Source organism: Rhamphochromis sp. 'chilingali' (assembly GCF_963969265.1).
Source record: "Rhamphochromis sp. 'chilingali' genome assembly, chromosome: 10".
Taxonomy (NCBI): Eukaryota; Metazoa; Chordata; class Actinopteri; order Cichliformes; family Cichlidae; genus Rhamphochromis; species Rhamphochromis sp. 'chilingali'.
Genome location: NC_137937.1, coordinates 24,443,405 through 24,465,795, shown reverse-complemented (window position 1 = coordinate 24,465,795; position 22,391 = coordinate 24,443,405). Strand labels below are relative to the sequence as shown.

The 22,391-nt window shown below is 38.5% G+C and overlaps 1 protein-coding gene across 1 annotated transcript in view; it reads right to left on the bottom strand.

Annotated features, from left to right (window-relative positions):
• The window catches only part of grid2 (glutamate receptor, ionotropic, delta 2), a 539,815-nt gene that overhangs the window by 107,982 nt on the left and 409,442 nt on the right, over positions 1-22,391 (bottom strand). The window contains exons 9-10 of the mRNA XM_080893112.1: positions 8,248-8,349; positions 2,550-2,747 (exon numbers count right to left, since the gene is read on the bottom strand). Of these exons, the coding sequence (XP_080749238.1) occupies positions 2,550-2,747; positions 8,248-8,349 (300 nt within the window). The remainder of the gene's footprint in view (positions 1-2,549; positions 2,748-8,247; positions 8,350-22,391) is intronic.

The window sequence follows — 22,391 nt, the reverse complement described above, 5'->3', positions numbered from 1 at the left end:
TATGTTAGCGCAATCTGCCTTATTACAAAACCTGCTATTACTGTGCATTTAGGTGACCATGATGAGACAGACAGACAGAGTCTGGCTGGCTCAGATGCTGGCAGTTCTCGCTGCAGTCTACCGGTAGCGTCTCCTTTCAGGCCAGGATAGACGAATGTCACCGAGCAGTGACTAAGTTTGTGGTAAAAGGCTTGAACCAGTGTTGCCAACTCCTCAGTAAGGAAAATCGCTATTGGTTGTCCTAAAAGTTGCTAGAAGTCGCTAAATGACGTCATCGCCTAATTTGCATAATTGGTCATGCTAATCTAATTGTAACCTATGTTGTTGGAGAGAGAAATAACATCGTGGAAGAGACATAAAGTGCGTAAAAAACGTCCTAAATGCATTTAGAGTTTATTTAGAACTACAAATTAAATTTATTTTAGCAATTATTGTTTTTTTAAATGTCACAATTCCAACCCTGCTCCTTTACCTGGGCTTGGACCGGCAAAAGTGACCTGAAATAGGCACTCTGGTGGAGTTACTTTGTGTGTGTGTTTATAAGTAGTTTTAAACCTTGTGATCCACAAAACAGCATAAGAGTAAAACAGTAAAAGAAGAACTGACTGCGTTACAGCACCCACTGCTTGTTGAGAGTAAAATCGATACGCGCTTTCACGTCCTTTTTTTAGCGACTTTTTTTTCTAAAAAAAAGTCGCTAAGGGGTCTGAAAACTCGCTAAATATAGCGACAAAGTCGCTAAGTTGGAAACACTGGCTTGAACCCATTTGCCACAGCAGATGCCCCCAATTTTAGGTAAGTGAATGTGTTTAATTGTAGGCAGGGTCATTACTGGATATTCTTGTGTAATTGCTACTGAATAATTTATGTTATACTTTGTTATTGCTACAGAAGAATATTTATTTTATTATTTTACATTTACAATTTTTTTTCCTCGGGACCCTGTGACACCCCATTGAAGAGCCGTAGGCTGGATCTCTTAAGATCTCACTGTTGGGTTTGTAAGGCCATGTTACTCCTAAATTTCTATCTTGTTCAAAGAGAAGATATAAAACAAAGTTCTAAGCTAATCAAACTTAGTGTTCTCCTTTTTTAAAAAGAATCGATAAGAGAATCGATAAAGAATCGAATCGTTAAACAGAATCGAAAATGGAATCGGAATCGTGAAAATCTTATCAATACCCATCCCTACTTGTGAGTGCAGTCACGAAAGAATAAACAGGAAAAAACAGGTAAACTCACCTTAAATGTTGAGTTTAAAACCTAAAATATTTATTTAGTCCTACCTTTGCTCAGACCTCATATTTAATAGGAAAAAAATAGTAATAAAAAAAAGTTTTAGCAAAACATAAATTATTTTAAGCATAAAAGAATGACTTGATTGCAAGAAACTAAGGTAAGCTCAGGGTTTATTATTGGCTTCCACATAACAACAGTCAATGAATATTTTAAACAATCAAAGCCACAGAGGAACAGAAAGTGCCTGTCAAATCACGAGTTATTTTCACAAGGTTCACAAGAAACACTTTCCTGTGTTGCCTTGTCTTTTAAGATGGACTCCAAGCAAAGCAACAGCAATCTTGCATGTGCTAGGAGTTTTTCAGATTTGAAATATTTATGATTATTAGTATCATCACATTTCAGTGATATTAAAAACAGAAATTCATATGTGACTACTCTAGACTTCCTGCATGTAAAAGTTCAGCTTGGTTTTATTGTGTGACTTTGTTTAATCAGCAAAAGACGGTGTGAGTATGATATGAAATATATGTATGATGTGACAAATAGTTATCAAACTCAAGCATTTACAACTAGCGCAAGATAAGCTGCCAGGTCTCCATTTATGTTTCTCTAGGATATGCTGCAAGGAACAAAACTAAAAAAACTGCTCTCACACATATAATAAGGGCACTTTGAGATATAACAGAATATTAAACAGCAATGAAACTGGTAAATTTTGAAGTATGTCAACTGAAGTCTATGTCAGTAGGGCTAAGTCATGGTCAAAGTAGTTATTTTTCAAATATGCCAATTTACTACCCTCAATCTAGAGGCCTCTCCATCTTTGGTGAACCCACATTTATAGTGTCACTATATCATCTCCACTTTTCCACTTTCCACTGAAGCAGTTCAAGTGTCTGCCAGCAGTTATAACACTTGAAGATACTTGAAGCTAGTCAAATTATTATAAAGTTGTTGTGTTTCTCTAGTATGCAAAATCACACAATATTTCATCTCTGCGCCTCCCAAATCCACTTCAGCTTACATAGTACAATTCTTTATGAATGAGTGTCTAAATGTCTCATTCCAAATTAAAGACGTTTAAAGACATAAATCCAATGGTTACCAAGTGGGTGATGATGGAACCCATCCGAGTGTGAACTAAACCTAAGAGAGGCTGTTCTGTTCAGCAATTGATTCGTGTCTACATGCAAGCTTCTCCTCCTTCTGCAGTGATATAGTATAAGCGTGTGCATAAACAGGGAACATGTATTTGTATATGTATTTGTTTGCTCATGTGCATTTGTGTATGCAAGTGATCTTCTTACCTTGAAGACTAATTCGCCCATCAGTCCATTCCATTGACCATCAGGCTGCAAGCTGCCATATTTGTGGTCTGGAGCAATATAGATCTCATACTTAAAGCCCAGGTAGTTTGACAGAGCATCCAGGACATCGATGGAAAAGCCCTGGTACTTCTTTGGTTTCCCAAGAACATTCTCTGACACCATTACAAACGGCTCCTCCTAGAAGGCAACGAACAGTCAGCGTGTCAGTAAGTCAGTCAAGCAGCCAATCAATGCACCATTCATTCAAGCATCAAGTCCCCCATTACCCTAATAACCATGTTAGCAGCACAAAAGATCATTTTGATGGCTGCAAGCATATCTGAGAGAATCTACATTTTACATTTAAAGATAATGATACAAGCAATGCCTGAAAAGGTAAAACTATATGTTACAGGTAGGCTCTTCTCTGGGGTTTATTTTCTACTACCTACTAGAGATATTAATGCTGCAAATGTGAAAATAATCCTATGTGTTATTCTAGAAGAAATCAAAGTATGAAAGCAAGCAGACATCTTTCAGCATATGTTCATTATTTAAATTATATGCTGAAGCACCTTTTGAGTGAGTGTATGTTGACTGTAACAAGTGAAAATCATGATTAACCCCATTATTTGAAGTTCTCATCTCGGCATACTTGTATTCATTTATGGAACCAATTTATTAATTTACTGAAATGGTACCCTGTCTGACAACTTAAAGTGAATTAAAATGTTGAAGATCAATAACTGCACCCTAAATTCCAGCAGTTTTGTTTTTAACGATTCATTCTTAAATACCATTGGGAAGCCTAAATCTCTTGTATATTGATTTCTGGCACTTGGCTCTCTGTTGAGGTTAAATGACATCCAAAAGCGTTGTCATTTTAGGCAATTAAGTGAACAAAGCACAAGGGAAAACAAGGTTTTTTTTTTTTAATTTTCAAGGAAACTTTGCTTATACAAAAAATAGAAAGCAACATGAGACTTATTTTCATTTCCTACACCTTGGATTATGTGTTTTCCTTCTAGCCGTTTACCACACAATTCTTGTTTAATAAATCCTTACTGATGAGTGAAACATTGCAGACCAATGTGTCTTATTTTATGAGACTGTTTGTGTTATTGACAGGATATTGGGTGCACATTAAGCACAGACATTCAAACAGAAACATATACACACAGGGCATTCTACACATTAACTTGGCATTTTCAAATCCTTGCTAGCAGCTGCAGTTCAATAAACTATTAGACAGTGAGTGGACATGCATACCAAGTCCCTCTCTTACCACAAGCATCCATCAATTCAGGTGGGAACACCCACTAATAAAAACAGCCATACATACTGATTTTCCCCTCAACTGACACTGATTGCTTCCTTATTTGGGGGGTTCTGTAAACCTTTATAAACAAATAGACATGGTGGAGAAAAGCTGGTTGGCATTGTTCTGCAGGACAATCAAGGAAAAGTAATAGTACAAATTTCCTGATCTACAGTTAATTACACTATATAACTTTTAAACTACATTATGTGTGAAAGACAGAGTAGGTGTGGAAAACACATAACACCAGCAGTTTACGTTTTTTAAGCTTAACTTTTTTTTCCATAGCATTAATGTATTAAAGTACATTAAAGTATCAAAGAGTTATCACAAATGGCATGCATATTAACGTTAGCCATTTCACTATAAGCACTTGATTAATTGGCCAACAACAGGTGTGAGGACCTCTATAAAGCAGAAGTTTTGCAGATCTGTGTTAACAAAATAGCAAAGAAGAAAGGCATCAGCAATAGTTTTAGAGAAGTAATTCTTGCTGCCCATCAATCTGGGAAAGGTTATATGATCCAAACAATTTCACATCTATTATTCTATAGTAAGAAGAATTATTCACAAGTGGAAAACTTTCAAGACAGATGCTAATCTTCCAATGAGTAGATATGGAGTGGAGCCTAAGGTCGGACTATGCGATGCTACTAGTAATGCAGTTAACGTGTTACAAACGTAAGGTCATAGAAAAAGAAAAATACTGAATAAGTATGGCTTGTTTGGAAAGGGCTGCAATGGCAGCACAGGTTTGGTTTACAGAGATACATTCAAACCACAAAACTTCGGGAATATTGTTCATTACACAGATGAGACCAAAGTGCAGATGTTTGGGCATTTGGTGAAAACCAAACACGACATATCAGCACAAACAGCTCATAACACCTGTCAAGCACAGAGGCGAAGGGGGGAAGATTTGGACTTCTTCTACAGTGATCATAATCAAAGTATTCTAGAACCAAATATGAGGCCATGTTGGAAAAAAATCAAAATATTGCAATCACCCAAAGTCTACACTTCAACCCAATTGAAATGCTGTGGCACAACCTCAAGAGTGCTGTGCATAAATGAATGCCTGCAAACCTCAAGGATCTAAAGAAGGTGTCCACCAGAAATCCTCCACAATAATGTGAAGAAAAAGCTATTGAATCATGAGGTGTACTTGTGAAAGTGTGTACTTTCTTTTAGTCATGACTGTGTTTTATCTTATCTTATCTCATCTTATCTTAGCTCTGAGAGAATTAATACACTTGTGGGTATGCAACTGATATTTTTTTTCACTTGCAAAATAATGAGACTATCTAAAAGTCAACAAAGAGTCATGTAACCATCTGAACATTGCGCTGTTTAGTCTGATTTTAAACTGTTGGGCTAAATCACTTCTCAGTAAATGGTTTACAGACTGAAATCTTGCAAGAAAATTATCCTTTGAGATGTAGTATTACTGTGATGTTAATCTGTATTTCTCGAGTTGCTTTTCTTTCTCTGCTTTTTCCCTTACAGCCCCTTTGTTTCTCTTGCCACTTACCAGCTGACATATAACACTTTGCATCTTTCCAGGGTGCAATGTCTGTAGATTCTAGTTTTCCCTGAACATATGTCTAGAATACCTCATCTTCCCACATCCATCAAGCTACAATACTCCCACTTGTCACCATGCAGTATATAATCTCACGTCCCTTGAAGTTACTGTTCCCATGTCTCATTTCCATCATTTCCCCTAACTTTCCTCAAGACTAATTCCTGTAACTGGAAATGTTCCTCTTATTCTTTTTGGAAAAAAAATACCAGAAACAGGAATTGCTCCCTCCACAAAAACTAAGTAATACCACTTGAAGTTCCCTCTAGGGAATGCTAGTTTTGACAGAGTCATGTGGTAAGTTGTGCCACTGTGATCATTTCCAAAACACTCTGAGAAATCTATGTGTACCATAAAAGTAAAATCTATTTTGAAAGGCCCAGACAGCGCCTGCAGTAGATTAGATTTTATATTGTGTGATAATGATTTTTCTCTCAGTTTCAGTTTGGTAAAGAAAGACGATATAAAGTTCAGAACAACAGAAAAGCAATTCAAATTGAGACGCAAAGAAAAATGTACACTAAATTCATATTTAGTGTACAAGACAGTGGACAAGTTTTTTTTCTTTAGAGAGCTCTTTTTTTATATAGGAATTTTAATAATTATGTTTTCATTAGTGTATAGACAATCATCTGTATCGATAGAGCACTGTCACATTCTCCATGGTCGACCATATTTATTCTCCAAGAACAGAAAAACCAAACAGGCTCTATCAGCAGGCTTTTACATTTTGAGTTTGCATTCACTTAAGGCTCTTCTAAGCACTCAGAAAAAGATGGGTAAGCAGTTGGTTGCAATCTCCAACCTCATCATTAGACTGAATCCTACAGATGGTCCCTTTAAAATACATTTTATTGTTAGATGGACTATCAAATGAAAGTAAAGGAACAACTGTCAAATTGTAAACATCATTTAATTTGATTGCTAATTCATCAATCTTCAGTGATCGATATCATTAGCCACCTTGCAAAACAAATGTGGCATTAATTACACTTGTGGTTACTGTGTGTCTTATCTTCCTTCAAAGTAAAACTTTACTTTTTATTCAGAGAGAACATTGTGAGCTCTCTTCATTATCTCCAAAAATATGAACTCAAGTTAAAAAGGGACATATTTTGCCTTTGGCTGCATATTTGGGCTACTGTAGCTAAATCCACAGCTTGCTACTTAAATCAGAGAAATGTGCACCCTCGCATAAAAAAGGACAAGACCACTACATATGATGAAAAGAAGAAAGCCATGCTGATATTAAACAATTTAATTTAGAAACATATATAAGACAGTAATTTTAGATTGTTAGGCCAGCTAACTATATAGTCTTACATATAGTATAAAGAAAACCACATTTTGATAACTGCTTAAAGCGCTTAAACTATATTTTTTAGTTTTAAAACATCGTTTTTGGCTAATTGTGTCACTTGTGCCCAAAAGTTTTTCTACTCCTGACTCTATATTATAAAGCAGGATTTATTCTTATCCAGCTAACTTCACTGTTAACCCGAGTTTTCAGTACCCTGAAATTGGGTCACTTCTTACTTCTAACATATGTTGCAAAACTAACGTGCTGTAGAGCAGGTTATGAAATCCTACTGACCAAATAGCATCACCGTTCCTGCAAGATCCTTCTGTGCATGGATAGCAGGAGGTACAAGTGTCTGAAGTTTTCTAATAATGTCTAATGTCTTTGTGTTTCCCCAGTGAGCATCAGTGTTAAATGCAGATTGAAATATGCCAGACTTTAATATACTATATAGTATTTAATATAGTAGCTCTTCTCCAGTCTTACTGAACAAAACCCATGCAGTACATTTAATACTAAACTACTGTACATGGCTTTTCCTCCCATCCGTAAGTGCCTGCACACTTATGGGTCATAACCGCAACAATTTACACATGGAAAGATCTGGGAATGCACATGGACATTTCACACCCTTTCTAGGCTTTTCTGCTAGTAGGCCGACAAGGGGGATGAGGCATTTTGGGTAAAACATAAACATTTTTACACAGGCAGAGCTACAGAACAGGAAGAGCAACACAAACTTAAAAGTGTGCAAACAATACACCTTCTCACATTACTAGAGATACTCCTTCCCAAAAATGAGAAGAGGGACAATATTCACAGCCCATATCCTTTTTGCCTTTAAGGATGATGAAAATCAAAGACTGAAAAAATGTATGAAAAGATCAGTAAAAAGGGATAGCCACAAAGATGTCTAGCATTATCGCTTTTTTCCCTCTGTTTCTCACTTCAAAGGGGGGATATGAAGAATTTATAGCTGTGAATTTTTAAAGCACTCAAGGGATATACTCAAATCGATGCTGCGGGCGAGGCAGATAGAGCTGGAAAGCCAGAGTCCCACCACCATCAAGACTCCATCACATAGTTGTCAAATGTCAAAATGAAGGCTAATGAAATTATGATAGCTTGGTCCATTAGTGAGCTCACCGTGGTAGGTATTCTTCGGCTTTTATGATCCCCATCTTTACTCCTAACACTGTCTGATAAACTGTTTTTTTTTCATGCCCTCACATAAGCTCTTAAGCTGTCCCTAGATCCATTCCCATATATATAAAGTGGAATGATTGGCACAAAAATAGACAAAAGGACAGATTTATAAAGGAGCAAAAGTTTGAAATGCCAAATTAATACAGTCTCTCCTGATTCTTCAAGATGAACAAAATAGAAAAGTTGTATAAAGACTGAAATCGGTCTTCTTTGTCTTTGGACAATTGGAAATCTTGTCATAATCGAAGAACAGACACACGCACAGATTAACAAACTGACCAGTTAAACTCACCAGAACAGTGACAACTCGTAGCACAACTCCCCTCATGTTGTTTTCCAATTTTCTGTCTGTCAGAGTGCCATTCAATCCATGAACTGGGTCCCATGTGGCTAGCTGTAATGTACACAAACAAAAACACACAGAAACACACCAAACAGTTAGTTACACAGAAATCTGAAACATAAGACTGGTTAATTCCTCAGTAAGAACAAAAACTTAGCGATTCATCAATCACATGCTTGGATTTATCCAAACACTGCAATGTAAGTATCACTGATATCATTGAAATCCAAAAAGGCTGGTTGTTTAACAGAGCCACATCAGAATGGAGCTAGATTTCAGTGTTTTTTCACATTCTTTTAAATATTCAAAATAAACTGTAAGCTTGCAGTGTTTTAACCACCTTTATTTAACAGTGTGTTAAGTTATTGTTTTGAACAAAATGATCATTATCTCTGGTGCACTACGGTAGTTCCAGCACTTTGGTAGCTTATTTCCAGCCCAGATGGACTCACATGCAATGCCAGAATACACAGTTGTAATGGTGACACACTTCATCAAACATAAAAGAGAACAAACTTCTTTCATTATATATATATATATATATATATATATATATATATATATATATATATATATATATATATATATATATATATATATATATATATATATATATATATATATGTCAAGCTGTAAAAATGTAATTGGCCACACAAAGGTTTCCTTTCTTAAACGCAGCTCAATTTCTTGAAAGTTCACCCGAAAGAAAAGTACAATTCACAAAATAGTGTGTCCCTTAAATACTTGTGTAATGAGCAATAAAACAAGAAAATAGTCTTCTAGTCTCACCTTAAAAGTAAACAGGCTTTTTGTCTTTACGGAGACCAACCATAAAAACGAAAAGCCTGTTCATCTACCTGATTTTTGTCAACACATGGAGGTGCTTAAGAGTTCGACAAGTTCAGCTTCACCTAAGTTTTCCTACGTTTATTTTTTATTTCCACAAAATTTTATTTTTTTCATTTTGTTCCAAACATTTACTGAACATCTTTTTTTGTACACTGGGTGCAGTTAGTACTGAGCATCATGAATATTGCACTCTAATCTATTTCTGGAAATTAAAAAGAGTCAATTAAGCAAAATAAGGATTTCGACTAACTAATCTATGGGTGACCAACCAGAATGTCCCAATTAAAAAACCTTCTTGTAAACCACCAATCAGGCATATTCACATTTCAGCTACACATTTGGCTCATCTAACTTTTATGTCTTATGTTTTGATGGTTCCCATTCCATATTCCTGCTAATCGCCAAAAAACCCTTGATCAAATTTCTCTAGAATGTATAGTTTACAATCTGCAGTTCACCCCCAAGTGCATGATGCGTAATGTGAAAAATGACAAACACAAGGCTTATATGATTGCTTCAGCATGATATCCCATATCATTACAAAATCTGACTTAACTGAGCACTGAATTAATTACCTTCTGAATTACCTAGGACCCCAACATAATCATAAACAGCACATAATATACTGCTTTAACTCCCAGTATACAAGATTTCATCTATTTCCTTCTGACCCAGACTTCTATCAAATTGCATCATAAACACCCAGTGTTTTTTTTTCTCTTCCTCTGGACCAAATTATTAAATCTGCCTGATGTTTTCAATAAAATATTGTTTTTGGCTTCAAAGATCAGACTAGTCTGTTTTCCCTGTGGAGATAGAGGCAGTAGGAAAAAAAAACAGGGGGAAAAAACTGTTTTTTGTGTATCACAAGCACACTATGATACACACAAAACTGCATGCGATGATTTGTATTTAAAAGAAAACACAAACACATCAGAGAAGCAGAGGACACAGTGCAGAGGGAAATACGGGATTATCCATTTTTCTAAAGCCAGAAGTTACTGTTGGATATACAGTTTTCTGCCAATTCTGATCAATTCCCTTTTGGGACCAGTACTTATGGTAAAGCTTCTCTAAAATTGTGGCTTTTTCCATGCCCTGCTACATCCTGTTTGAAGTTTTTTTTTTTTTTTTCAAAATCAAAGCCAACAGTTTAAATCACTCCCAGGGCTCTAGACTAACTTTTTGACATGGGCGCACCGGTACGCCTAACTTTAAAAATTTAGGCGTACCGGCACAAAAGTTAGGCGCACTCAAATTTTTCAACCGCATCGCTTAACACCGCAGTTTTACATGTGCACTTTCTTTGGGGGGGGAAGTCCATACAGACAATATTAATTTCTAAATTATTAACTAACAAACTTGTGCTTAAAGTGCTTTGTCAATATTGTAGAAAATGTTAAAAACTTAATCATCATCTTGGCCTCCTCTGACGACCTGTTTGCTGCTGTCTGCTGCTGAAAGGCCGTGGGGAGAGGGGACACTTGGGCAGTGCATTTACTGCAGCATATAATGTGTTTTCTGGATACACTGTGCTTTTTCAGCATTCAAATATTGATGGCACCGTGTCAGAGCACTGGCTATGAATTTCAGACAGATCAGGCCTTAACTTAACAAAAAAGTTATCAATAGTTCTTTTCATCTTTTCTTATTACCCACAGCTACAGTACATCCACTTCTCTCAGGCCTAGGCTGCTCACTAGGGCTGAGTATCATCACTGATTTCTATAATCCATTCAATTCCGGTTCTCAAAGTCCTGATTTGATTCAATTTAGCCTCAGACAGTCAGAAATATTATAATTCTGATCATTTATCAGTACTGATACACATGAGACTTCATCAGAATTGTGAAAATCACCACAGATGCCTTTGTGTGAAAGTAACTGAGAATAAAACACAGGAAAACATGAAGGAGATTTTCCTGGTCTGGCTTTTTATAGCAGATAACCTTAAAAATATTCTGCAATTTTGCATAATTTTAAGAAATTTAAATTTCTTCAGTATTGAACAGCAGAAATTAGGCTTTCTTGTCCGAGGTCATTTAAGTGAAAAAAGAAAAAGCGCTGTAAACAACGCTAGACTGGTGGGTAATAAGCGAATGAATAATGCAGAAAACAGATTTGAGACGGGGAAACTGTTCCTGAAGTACAGAGAGAGAGAGAGCTGTGCAGGAAGTGTGATTTTTATCGTGGTGGAAGCAAAACAGCAAAAGTCAGAGGGAATTCATGACGACATTGATCAAATGTGAAGCGCAGTTTGCTGCTTCTTTTGCTGCAGGCTCGGTGAATTTTGGTTGGAGAGAGGCAAAACCTGCAGCTCAGAATCAGCGCAAAAAGACGTAAACACAGCGCGGACCCGAAGAATCGCTAAGCTCCGACAGCGTGTCCGTGTTCAGGCCGTCGGGTGAGAAAGCCGAGAAAGACGAAGCTGATTCTGATGTGTTGGGTCCGCTCCGTGTTTAGGTCTTTGTGTGGAATCCGTTAATGAATTGATATCGCTTTATTCAAGCTAGTCACCTCTCTCTTCCACCTGCACTTTCAACTGGACCACGGCCAATCAGAGAGGTCCCGCCCCTGACTATCTCTGATTGGTTTAGTCCACGATAGGGGCATAATGTGTGTCTGTTGTTGACCACACGGAGAGTTACAGAGATTTTTTTTTTTGTTACCGGAACAGTTGGTCGCACCTGTGCGACCAAATATTTATTTTTAGTCGCACCACTGAAAAATTTGGTCGCATTTGCGACCAAATTGGTCGCACTCTAGAGCCCTGACTCCTCGTGTAATGATTTTTGTAGACACGGATCATGTGTGTGAGTTAATTCTAGATTTGCCATTAGAAGCCGGTGCTGTATTATAACTACTTTTTGACTTATTCTTGTGGTGTTTCTCCCATGACTTTTTTTTTTTGCCCTCTTAGTTCCTGTCTGTCTGTGGTTGTGTCTTTCTTCACCTCTGGTAAAAGTGCGAAAAGTTATACCCACTCTACCACCAACTAAGTCATTATGTTTGTCTTCCCTTTATATTGTTGCTGCGTTATATCAAAGATTCAGATGAACCACCATGCATGGAGTGTTTCACACCAAATCCAGCAGCCTGAGAAAAGAAGAAGGCCAGGGACTAGTGAGTGTCAGAACCACTGTCCAGGATGAGACAACAAACATCAGTGAGTACATCAGAAAGATGGCCACAACCGACCGCATGTTTAGTGAATAGCTCAGACAGCAGAAACACAAGAAAGAAGAGGAGCAAGGCCCCTGCACGGTGTGTATCATTGGCAGATAGAGGAAGTGGCTAACATCCAGAAGTCCGACCAGTGGCTGGACAAAGCTGGACTGAAAGACAGCACAGAGGCACTAATCATGGCAGCGCAGGAACAAGCTCTGAGCACAAGATCCATAGAGGCTGGGGTCTATCACATCAGGCAAGACCACTGGTGCAGGGGCTGTGTAAAGACGCCCCGAGACAATCCAGCATATAAGAAAAGGGTGCAAGATGCTAGCAGGCAGGGCGTACATGGAACGCCATAACCAAGTGCTCGTATTGTATACAGGAACATCTGTGCCAAGCATAGCCTGGAAGATCCGATGTCAAAATAGGAGATGCGTCCTAGGGTGGTAGAGAATGACCGAGCTAAGATCCTGTGGGACTTCCAGATGCAGACAGACAAACTGATGATGGCTAATCAACCGATAGTAATGGTGGTGGACAAGCAGAGGAAGACGGCTGTAGTGATAGATGTAGCGATACCGAATGACAGCAACATCAGGAAGAAGGAACACGAGAAGCTGTAAAAGTGCTAGAAGCTCAGAAAAGAACTGGAGACGATGTGGAGGGTGAAGGTAACAGTGGTCCCAGTGGTAATCGGAGCACTCGGTGCAGTGACCCCCCAAGCTGTGCGAGTGGCTCCAGTAGATCCCAGGGACAACATCTGAGATCTCTGTCCAGAAGAGCGCAGTCCTAGGTACAGCTAAGGTACCCTCATATAACGTGGCATTAGTCTAATTTCTACATCCTTGATGTTTCTTTGTTGTCATTACTTATGCAACCTTTTATGAGTACTTTTGTGTTTTCTTTTCTTTTCTTTTTGTGTGTGTGCTGTTTCTTTCTGTAGCCTTCCTGCCTACCTGTTTGGGTCTTTCCTCATGAGTGAACCATGACAGACAGCACTGTTGATCAATGGGGAGAGAGTAACTATCACTGGGGATTTCATCCATTACACATTTAAATGTGTTAATACTGCACGTCCACAGGTACTTTTTACATTTTTAAATTCTTATTTGATATCTCAAGCATGCGTGGGTGTACTTCACTGGCATCTTCCCAACATCACTGAAGCACCTTTTTCAACATCTTTAAGCATTCTTGCTGTTAAACTAAGCTGATGTGTGCTTGAACTGCCAATACCAAAGTAGACATGCAGGGCTTTTATAAATGCACGCTGTGAGCAAGGTTTTGCCCTTTAAAAGAGCCTTTATTATTTTTATTTGCAACGTGCCCTCTTTGTTGCTCCTTGTAGTGGAAAATATTACAACCTTTATCATTCCTATTAGAACAGAGAGTCCAGTGACCTTAGATAATTCACACAAGAGCCTCATCAACCTTCACTGTGAGTTGGATATATGAGGGTGTGTAGGATGTACAACTGTCTTATTGTTATGTGTTAAAGCAACCATACAACATTGTTGCCGTTCCAGCACTTAAATCAACAATACAGTGCTCATCTTTGCTCATCTTTCTGCATTTACCCAAATCACACAGACAAACCCAAGTAAATCAAATTCCATGCTATCCATGTTTTTGCCTGGAGAGGGAGATGTGGAGCTAAATGTAGCTCATTTCTCTATTTCATAACGGCCCAAAATACAGAGGTATCTGTAAACCTGTATTGCTCTTAATATTAGCCTGCTAGCCTTTATTTTGCAACACAGAAAAACTACTACTGAATAATTTTTTCCACAAACCCACTGTCAATACAGCCGTTAATAAAAGTGTGTGAATGTGTTTGTACACGCTACTCTTTTGCTGCGCCTGTGTGCTGTTGATATGAGTGGCAACAGAAGCAAACTTGGAAAAGGAGATTGTGGTAACATGAAAAAGATAGAACGGTCTCACGAATAAAAACACAGGTGAGAAACAGTTAACACAAACCAAACAGCGACACTTAGGGAGGAAAAAATAGATATGGAGATGGGTGAACCTCATGCAAGACAAACAAGATGTTGATAGGTGTTAAACAAAGATGATGACACACTGTAAAAAAAAAAAATAGTTGCAGCACAGCAGTTGCCATAAGTGCTTCTAAAAGTGTGAATGTGTATAATCAATAAAATATTAGTCCTGTAGCAAAATGCCGATTAGAAAACCAAAAGCAGACTCTGTTTTTCACTTTACATTCACACCTGACCACATCTGTAGGAAAACAAATCCATACAACAACACATATAAGTGAACCTGCTCCAAAGAGAACATTATCTAAAATCCAGCAAAGGGATTATAAGCGGAACTCATAATAATAAAAAAGAAAAAGGGTTCAGCGAGACACATTTTTACACAGACACACACAAAAAAGCCTTTGGCTAACAGCAAAAGCACACCTGCTATGGCACTCTGTAATCCTGGCTTCCACAGAGCTGTTGAGCTATGCAGCAGTGAGCCCCAACAGTGGTAATCAAAACTCAGTGATTGTACTGAGATAAGAGTTAGTGATAGTGAAAGAGTTAAAAAATCAAAACCACATGGTTTTGCTTCATTAGTGTTTCCTGTACTGCCTAGGAATTGCCTACTGTAGTCATCTTACCCTTAAGCAAGGCACTTAATATTTATTTCTTGGGACTGCATTAATAAAACAAGAGTTCCTAAAAGACTGGTTTAATAACCACGTGCATTTGCACTAGTTAAATCAGTCAGTTGCTCCAACTACTGATGAGGTGCTAGATCCGACAGAAACAATGTGGACAGAGAATATGCACAATAACACAGAAAAGCAGTGAACCCAATGAGGCAGTCTATTGCATTCTTCATAGCATTTAGTTATAAGTCAATAAGATTAGGTAAAACATATCAATCACTAAAAGCAAAGGACTAAAGTAATAATAGAGGGTACTAATCAGGGTCAGGCTGTTTAGCCATTAATGTACACTTATAGATAAAAACACTCACCCACCCAGACCAACACGTATTACATCAAATTTCACTCCCCCACTCTCATATAGAGCCACAGTAGAACCACAATAGATGTACATAGTGCACTTTGAAAGGTATGATTCAATACCTAAATGCGTCATAGCCAACTACTACAATAATTATTTTTTAAAGCCCACTTTCTGGTGAGGGAAGTGATCAAATTTTAATCCACATTGTTTACTGTAAATGCTCTTTCATTCTTTTGAAAAACATCTTCCTGGATCAGTTGTCCATCTGTTTGTGAGAACATAAAACTTAAAGCCGAGTTTGGGCACATTCCTACTTTTTTCCATTGTCATTTAAATTGCATCCACTTAAATGGTCTTCTTTTATCAATGACATGCAAAAACAGCCTTACTGATAAGGGTATGTACACTTAACAGTACATACATTGTTTTTACATTACTATCTTCATTTTTTCTTTGACATTATAAATGGACGGTAAAGAGGAAATAAGAGACAAAGCCATAAGCTCGAAGGAGATGGAAGAACCTTTGTAATATTTCAACAAATGTAAATGTCAGTATTTTCACTTTTATCCTCTTATGCATTTGCTTCCACCTAAAAGGAGTAATAGAGGCTGCTTCACTGTAGAGGTGTGCATGTGATGAGTTAAAATGGTTGGATGACTAGCAGAGTGGCCACCAACCTCTGCTTATCTTCATAGCTCTGGATAATGGCTCTCAGCCTGACAGTATGAAGTAAATGTGCATTTGTGAGTGTTTGTGTGCCTTTGCATGTTATAACCATTAGGAAGAAGACAGCATCTAAACACGGCCATTAACATCCCACACTCTCTCTCCTTTCTCTATCACTGCTTTAATTTCCTTTTTTATTTCTCTTTTTTCATCATTTATTGCTCTCAGTTCAGTTTTTCTTTTGACAAAGCATGCTATCTCTTTGTTTCTCATTTTACCAAAATTGTGTTTCAACAACATTTGATGAATCACCATGGGCTTCTGGAAGGACATTCAAAGCTCTTCTTTGGATGCTGGATACCTTTTGTTTCATTTTCTGTTAAGATGATCTCACACTGCTTCAATAACGTTGAGGTCCAGGCTCTGGTGAGACAATTCCACGACTGATAGTTTTCCATTGTGTGTTTTTCTATCCACAATTGTGTTTACTGCATTAGCAGAGTGTTTGGAATCAACAGCTTAAAAAGGAAGCTGTTCCTGATCGTATGTTTTCTGGATGATATTGCAACAACCATATCAACTGAGGGGCCAAATGAATCTCATAGATCCTGTGTCACATCTTTACTGGGCTTCTTCCTATTTCTTAAGGATATGACTTTCACATACTCTTCATCTTCTGCAGTTAGTTTTTTTAGGCCTGAAACTCATTCTTTTGTCCTACATTTGTCCAGCCTCTTCAAATATTTTAGGGAGATGCTGCACAGCACAGCCAGTTTTTAGCTAATAGCACTTCTTGGTGCAAAACTATTATGTTATGCCTGTCAAACTGTGTTATCTTTGGCATTTTTCATAGGTTCATCTAAAGAAATGTGAACAAATGGTTTGCTTTTATAACAGGCTGCTAGTATAAAAGTGCCTAAAGATACAATTTAAAACTGGTTCGTTGCTAAGTTTTCTGTTATGTGTGGAAACAACACTGGTTCATTCTTTAATTTAGGTGGCGTTTTATGCTAGAATCATTCCTAGGTCAGGGTTAAGGGTTTAAAAAAAACTTGTTTAAAAATGGTCAGGTGCAAGGACTGGACTAAAAATAAGTGAAAAAGTAGTAGTATGTCCAAAGAAGATCTTTAAAAGACATTCACAAAGGCTAAGACTGCACAGTAGTGTACAAATAAAAACATCTACATTAAAGTGTCAGTCTTTCAGTATTGTTTGTCATTGTGATCTGTAAAACATTATTATAACACTGAACAAAAAATGGATATATCAGTCTCCTTCCTACTTCCAGCCACCGCACTTGCATAGACTCAGACAGACCCCAGGCACTTTAAAGGATGTGTAACCACACACATTTAAAGGTAATTGGACCATCGACCAGTGCTGTGTTGGAGCCACGAGTCATTTACTGTTACAACAAACCCTTTTCTCGGAACACACATCAATGTGAACACAAACCCCGAATACTGTATGTGGATGCACAATCAAACAGCATGCAGGTATCCTCTAGCCTAAATAGCATCTTACAATCACTAAGGGGTGCTTTGAGATTTCATGTATCTCTTATTTTCTCTCCCTGTGGCAAACACATCAAAGCACACTGTGACACAAACTGTGGCTTCTGGCCTGATTGTTACATACATGACTCGTAGCAATTCAAAATGCAGTCGATAGCAGGTGACATTTGGAAGCCATGGAGGTGGGAAAATTGTACACAGCGCTGACAGACACTATCGACTGCAACAAAATCAATATGCGTAGGAAGTTGTAAAAGTAAAACAGAGATGTATGAATAAATGTTGTCAAAATTCTGCTCTACACCTTACCTCAAATTACTGCTGGTAGACATAAGAGCAACTCCCCATGAAATTAGACCTGGGCAATTGCTGTATTAGCTGCTGCTGCACTTCCTCCCACCTTATATGATGAGCTCCACTAGTGGATAGACACAGAGAGAGATTTGATTTTGGACTTTCTAATGCAGTGTAATAATGGACTCTTGGTGTAGGCTACTCTTAGCTATTAGTAGTTTATCTGCTTCACCTTCAGCAGCAGAAATACTATAGGGCTTTCCTCCATGATCATACGTGGCTCCCTCTTTTCGTTTTTGTTTCTTTTTTCCCTGTGTTAACTGGATTTCACCTGCCCAGGAGTAGGTGTTCTGCTTTCAGCATCTGTTGTGCTATAATCTTCCCTCTGTTGACTCCACTATGCAGTCATATGTTTGCCATTGCTATAAAGAGAGGGCAGCCAGACATGCGCACAGTCAAACCGAAGAGCAGTTCCACTACTCCTGTCTCCCTCCCTCTCCTCAAGTGACCCCTCTCTTACCACCACCCGAACCTCCGTTTCTCCCTTGCTAATGAGCAACATGCATGTCAGTCTACGAACAGCTTGCACACCAAGCCTTCCTTCTGTCCTCTCCCCTCCCTCGGCCATATTTGTGCTTTCTGGTTGACATGTTTTAACGAACCAACTAAAAGTCCAAGGTTCTCTCCCCACTCCATGCTCTCTACCAGTTCAGTGGCAGTCAGAGAAGCACCAGCTTGTTGCAGCAAGCAGTCCACTTGCACTAGTATGAAAACTCTGCACCACCAACTGCCTTCTCTCCACCTTATAGCGTGCAGGCTCATCCATCGGCCTCGAAAGCAGTTCCAAGCATAGCTCTAATCTATTCTATTCACTGCCTTGATTTATTTGGACAGTTTTATTCAAAAATATTCCTGCGATGAAACTATTAAAAAAACAAAACAAAACACTAATGCCTCATTATAATCATTCTTTGATCATGACAGTCCTACACTCCTGGTGGTGGTAATAGTAACGGTAGGGCTGATTCACAGTAAGTAAAGATTTTACATCCAAATTTTTTTTGCTTTTAACATCTAATGCACCATTTAAGGAATATCTTCTCAGTTCAGCTCTATCCAGCTGTGCATCTGTTTGTGGGAACAGAAGCCCAGTATGGGCACATTACTCTTTATTTCCACAGTATGTTTTGTAATTATTCAAAAAGTGCTTAAAGAGTGTTTAATTAGTAACATGAAATAATAACATTACTGAAGTTTACACCTGACCGAAGCTACAAAACTTATAAAAATATTTTGATAATTACTTTTTAAAATTTTGATTTCTTAATCACCCATGCTGAATTAAAGAGGTATTAAAAAGAGCAGCAAGATCAAATGAAATAAGTAAATGAACTCTACAATAATGAATTTACTTAAACAACAATATGTGCACTTTAATGCACAATAAGCCCGCCCTCTCCGTCTTTCTCTCAGCTAACACAGGGTGCTTGTCTCACCACTTACACTAGGTCTGCAACACCAGCTGCCCATTCTCTACCTCATAGTCTGTGTGCTCATCCACTCTAGCATGAAAACTACTTCCAAGTGTACAGGAATTCTCGTCTCCTCTCTTCCCTTCTTTCACTTACTTGTGCTATTTTATTTTGCTGTTTGGTGTTATTAAAATAAAATTATAAAATATAGCAAAGCATGCCGCATTCCAATCATTGTGTCTTTGAACACAAAAACTGCAACCTGAATGGCAATTAAAATCAAAAAGCCACTTTACTCTGTCCTGCCCTTCCACCAATTTCCTAAACAGAATTGAATTTGAGGGACACAATTAAAAGAACAAAAGCTATACTGATGGCAAATTGTTGATTAAGTGTGTCATGTAAAAGCTAATAATGTAAAAATAAACAAATTTTTTTCTAAAGAGATTTTTTTTCCAGCATAGTTGAATTCATAAGGTCTTCAGTCAACAGAACAACATTAGTGGAGACTTTCTTGTTTTCCTTGTTGTGATAACGTTTGTCAAAAGAGAGGTTGTCAAAGGAGCTTGCAAAGAAAAGCGTCTGGACTTCTTTAAGTTGCTTGAAGACGTTTCACCTCTCATCCGAGAAGCTTCTTCAGTTCTAAGGTCAAATGGTGGGGAGTCCCAGATTTAAACCTAGTGGGAGTAACCCCCCACAGAGGGGGGTCCCAGATTTAAACCTAGTGGGAGTAACCCCCCACAGAGGGACAAAGGGACCCCCTGATGATCCTCTATTCGCCTGAGCCAAGGTGTGAAAATGGGTGTGGGTCCCAATCAGCCAGGGTTTCGGGTAAGCTCATTGTGAAACCTGGCCCCACCTTATCATGCGAATTCCTGAGGTCAGATGGCCCAGGATGTGAGTGGGCGTTAAGGCGTCTGGGGAGGGAACTCAAAACTGGATTATAGATGGGAGACAGTTGGTGTCGTAAACCTTTTTTGGGGGGATACTCCCACTAGGTTTAAATCTGGGACTCCCCACCATTTGACCTTAGAACTGAAGAAGCTTCTCGGATGAGAAGTGAAACGTCTTCAAGCAACTTAAAGAAGTCCAGACGCTTTTCTTTGCAAGCTCCTTTGACTACGATGACCTGGATGACTGAGAACCTTCACAGACAAAAGAGAGGTTATAGCAATGCCCAGCAATTGCCTCTTGACCCCCTTCTTCTCTCCTGAGGAAAAACAAAATTCCATTGCTTACCGATATTATTTACATAACAGCAAAGCTTAGTCTTTATTTGTACATTCATATTACACATTGTATGCCTTTAACTAAATGGTCACAGCAAGTCAAATCAAAAATTCAATAGAGAATTCATATAGAATGTGATCTATATTGCAAGATATTTAAGTGACTTTGATTGTGGCATAGTTGTTGGTGCCAGACAGGTTGCTCTGAGTGTTTCAGTAAATGCTGATCTACTGGGGTTTCCCCACACAACCATCTCTGTGGTTTGGAGCGATCCAAAAAACGAAGAAAATATCCAGTGCAGTGAATGGCAGGAGAACATGCCCTGTTGACATCAGCGGTTAAAGGAGAATGGCTAAACTACTTTAAACTGATAAAAAGGCCAAGGTAAGTCACATAACCACTTGTTACAACCAAGGTATGCAGAAAAGCAAGCTCAAAAGGTCAAACTTCAAAGCAGATTAGCTCTAGAAGCAGAAGAGCACACCGGGTGCCTTCCTTCACCTACTTCAGTAGAATTCACACAGACTAACCAAAACTGGATAACAGAAGATGAGCTGGACTGATGAGCCTCAATTTTTGCTGCAACATTCAGATAGTAGGTTCAGAATTCGCCCTAAACACGAAAGCATGGATACATCCTGCTTCATATCATCCCACTGGTGGTGGTATAACATTTTGGGGGATATTCTGTTTAAACCATGTGGCCTCTTAGTACCAACTGAGGAGATTGTTGCTGATTATGTCCACAAAACATCACAAACTAACAGCTACCTGCCTTGGAAGACATCTCAACCTCCTGCTGTTGGAAGAAAAACAACAACAACAGTATACTGGAAGGCTCATCATCTCTTTGAATCATTACCCACAGGAAAACGTTACCAGTCCATTAAAACATGCACCAAAAAATTCATCAACAGTTATACCCTAAAGCCATTACCATCCTGAACAATGGACTGAAGTACACCCCTATATACAAAACGTACAGCAATTACAATAACAGGAGTAAATCACAATGTGGACTTTATGAATGCATACAGTGGCAATGAATGTGCTACATAGTGGAAATACTGGGAAATTGTGATGTTTGTTATGTGTGCGAAATGAACTGTTTATATTTATAGCTTAACTCAGCGGTCTCCAATCTTTTTTGCGCCACGGACCGGTTTATGCCCAACAATATTTTTCACGGACCGGCCTTTAATGTGTCGCGGATAAATACAATAAAATAAAACTAGTACCGGTACCGAAAAAAAGAAGATTTATTCATAACACACGTGAAAAGACCCAGGAAAACCGAGTTAACGATCAAAACGATAACAAAATAACGCTGAAAACCGATAAAAACCCTGAAAACCATACATTTCACACTTGAGCCTAAACTCTCGCGGCCCGGTACCAAATGACTCACGGACTGGTTCCGGTCCGAGGCCCAGGGGTTGGGGACCGCTGGCTTAATTGATATTTCATTCTTATTTTTAATAAGGCGATCGTGGCTCAAGAGTTGGGAGTTCGCCTTGTAATCGGAAGGTTGCCGGTTCGACCCCCGGCTTGGACAGTCTCCGGTCGTTGTGTCCTTGGGCAAGACACTTCACCCGTTGCCTACTGGTGGTGGTCAGAGGGCCCGGTGGCGCCAGTGTCCGGCAGCCTCGCCTCTGTCAGTGCGCCCCAGGGTGGCTGTGGCTACAATGTAGCTTGCCATCACCAATGTGTGAATGTGTACGTGAATGGGTGGATGACTGGATATGTAAAGCGCTTTGGGGTCCTTAGGGACTAGTAAAGCACTATATAAATACAGGCCATTTACCATTTTTATATTCATTGAGTACAATCCTTGAGTGCAACTTCATTCCATTGTATATTTCCTTAAAATGACAGTAAAGAATCTTGATTGTTGAATTTTATGACCACAT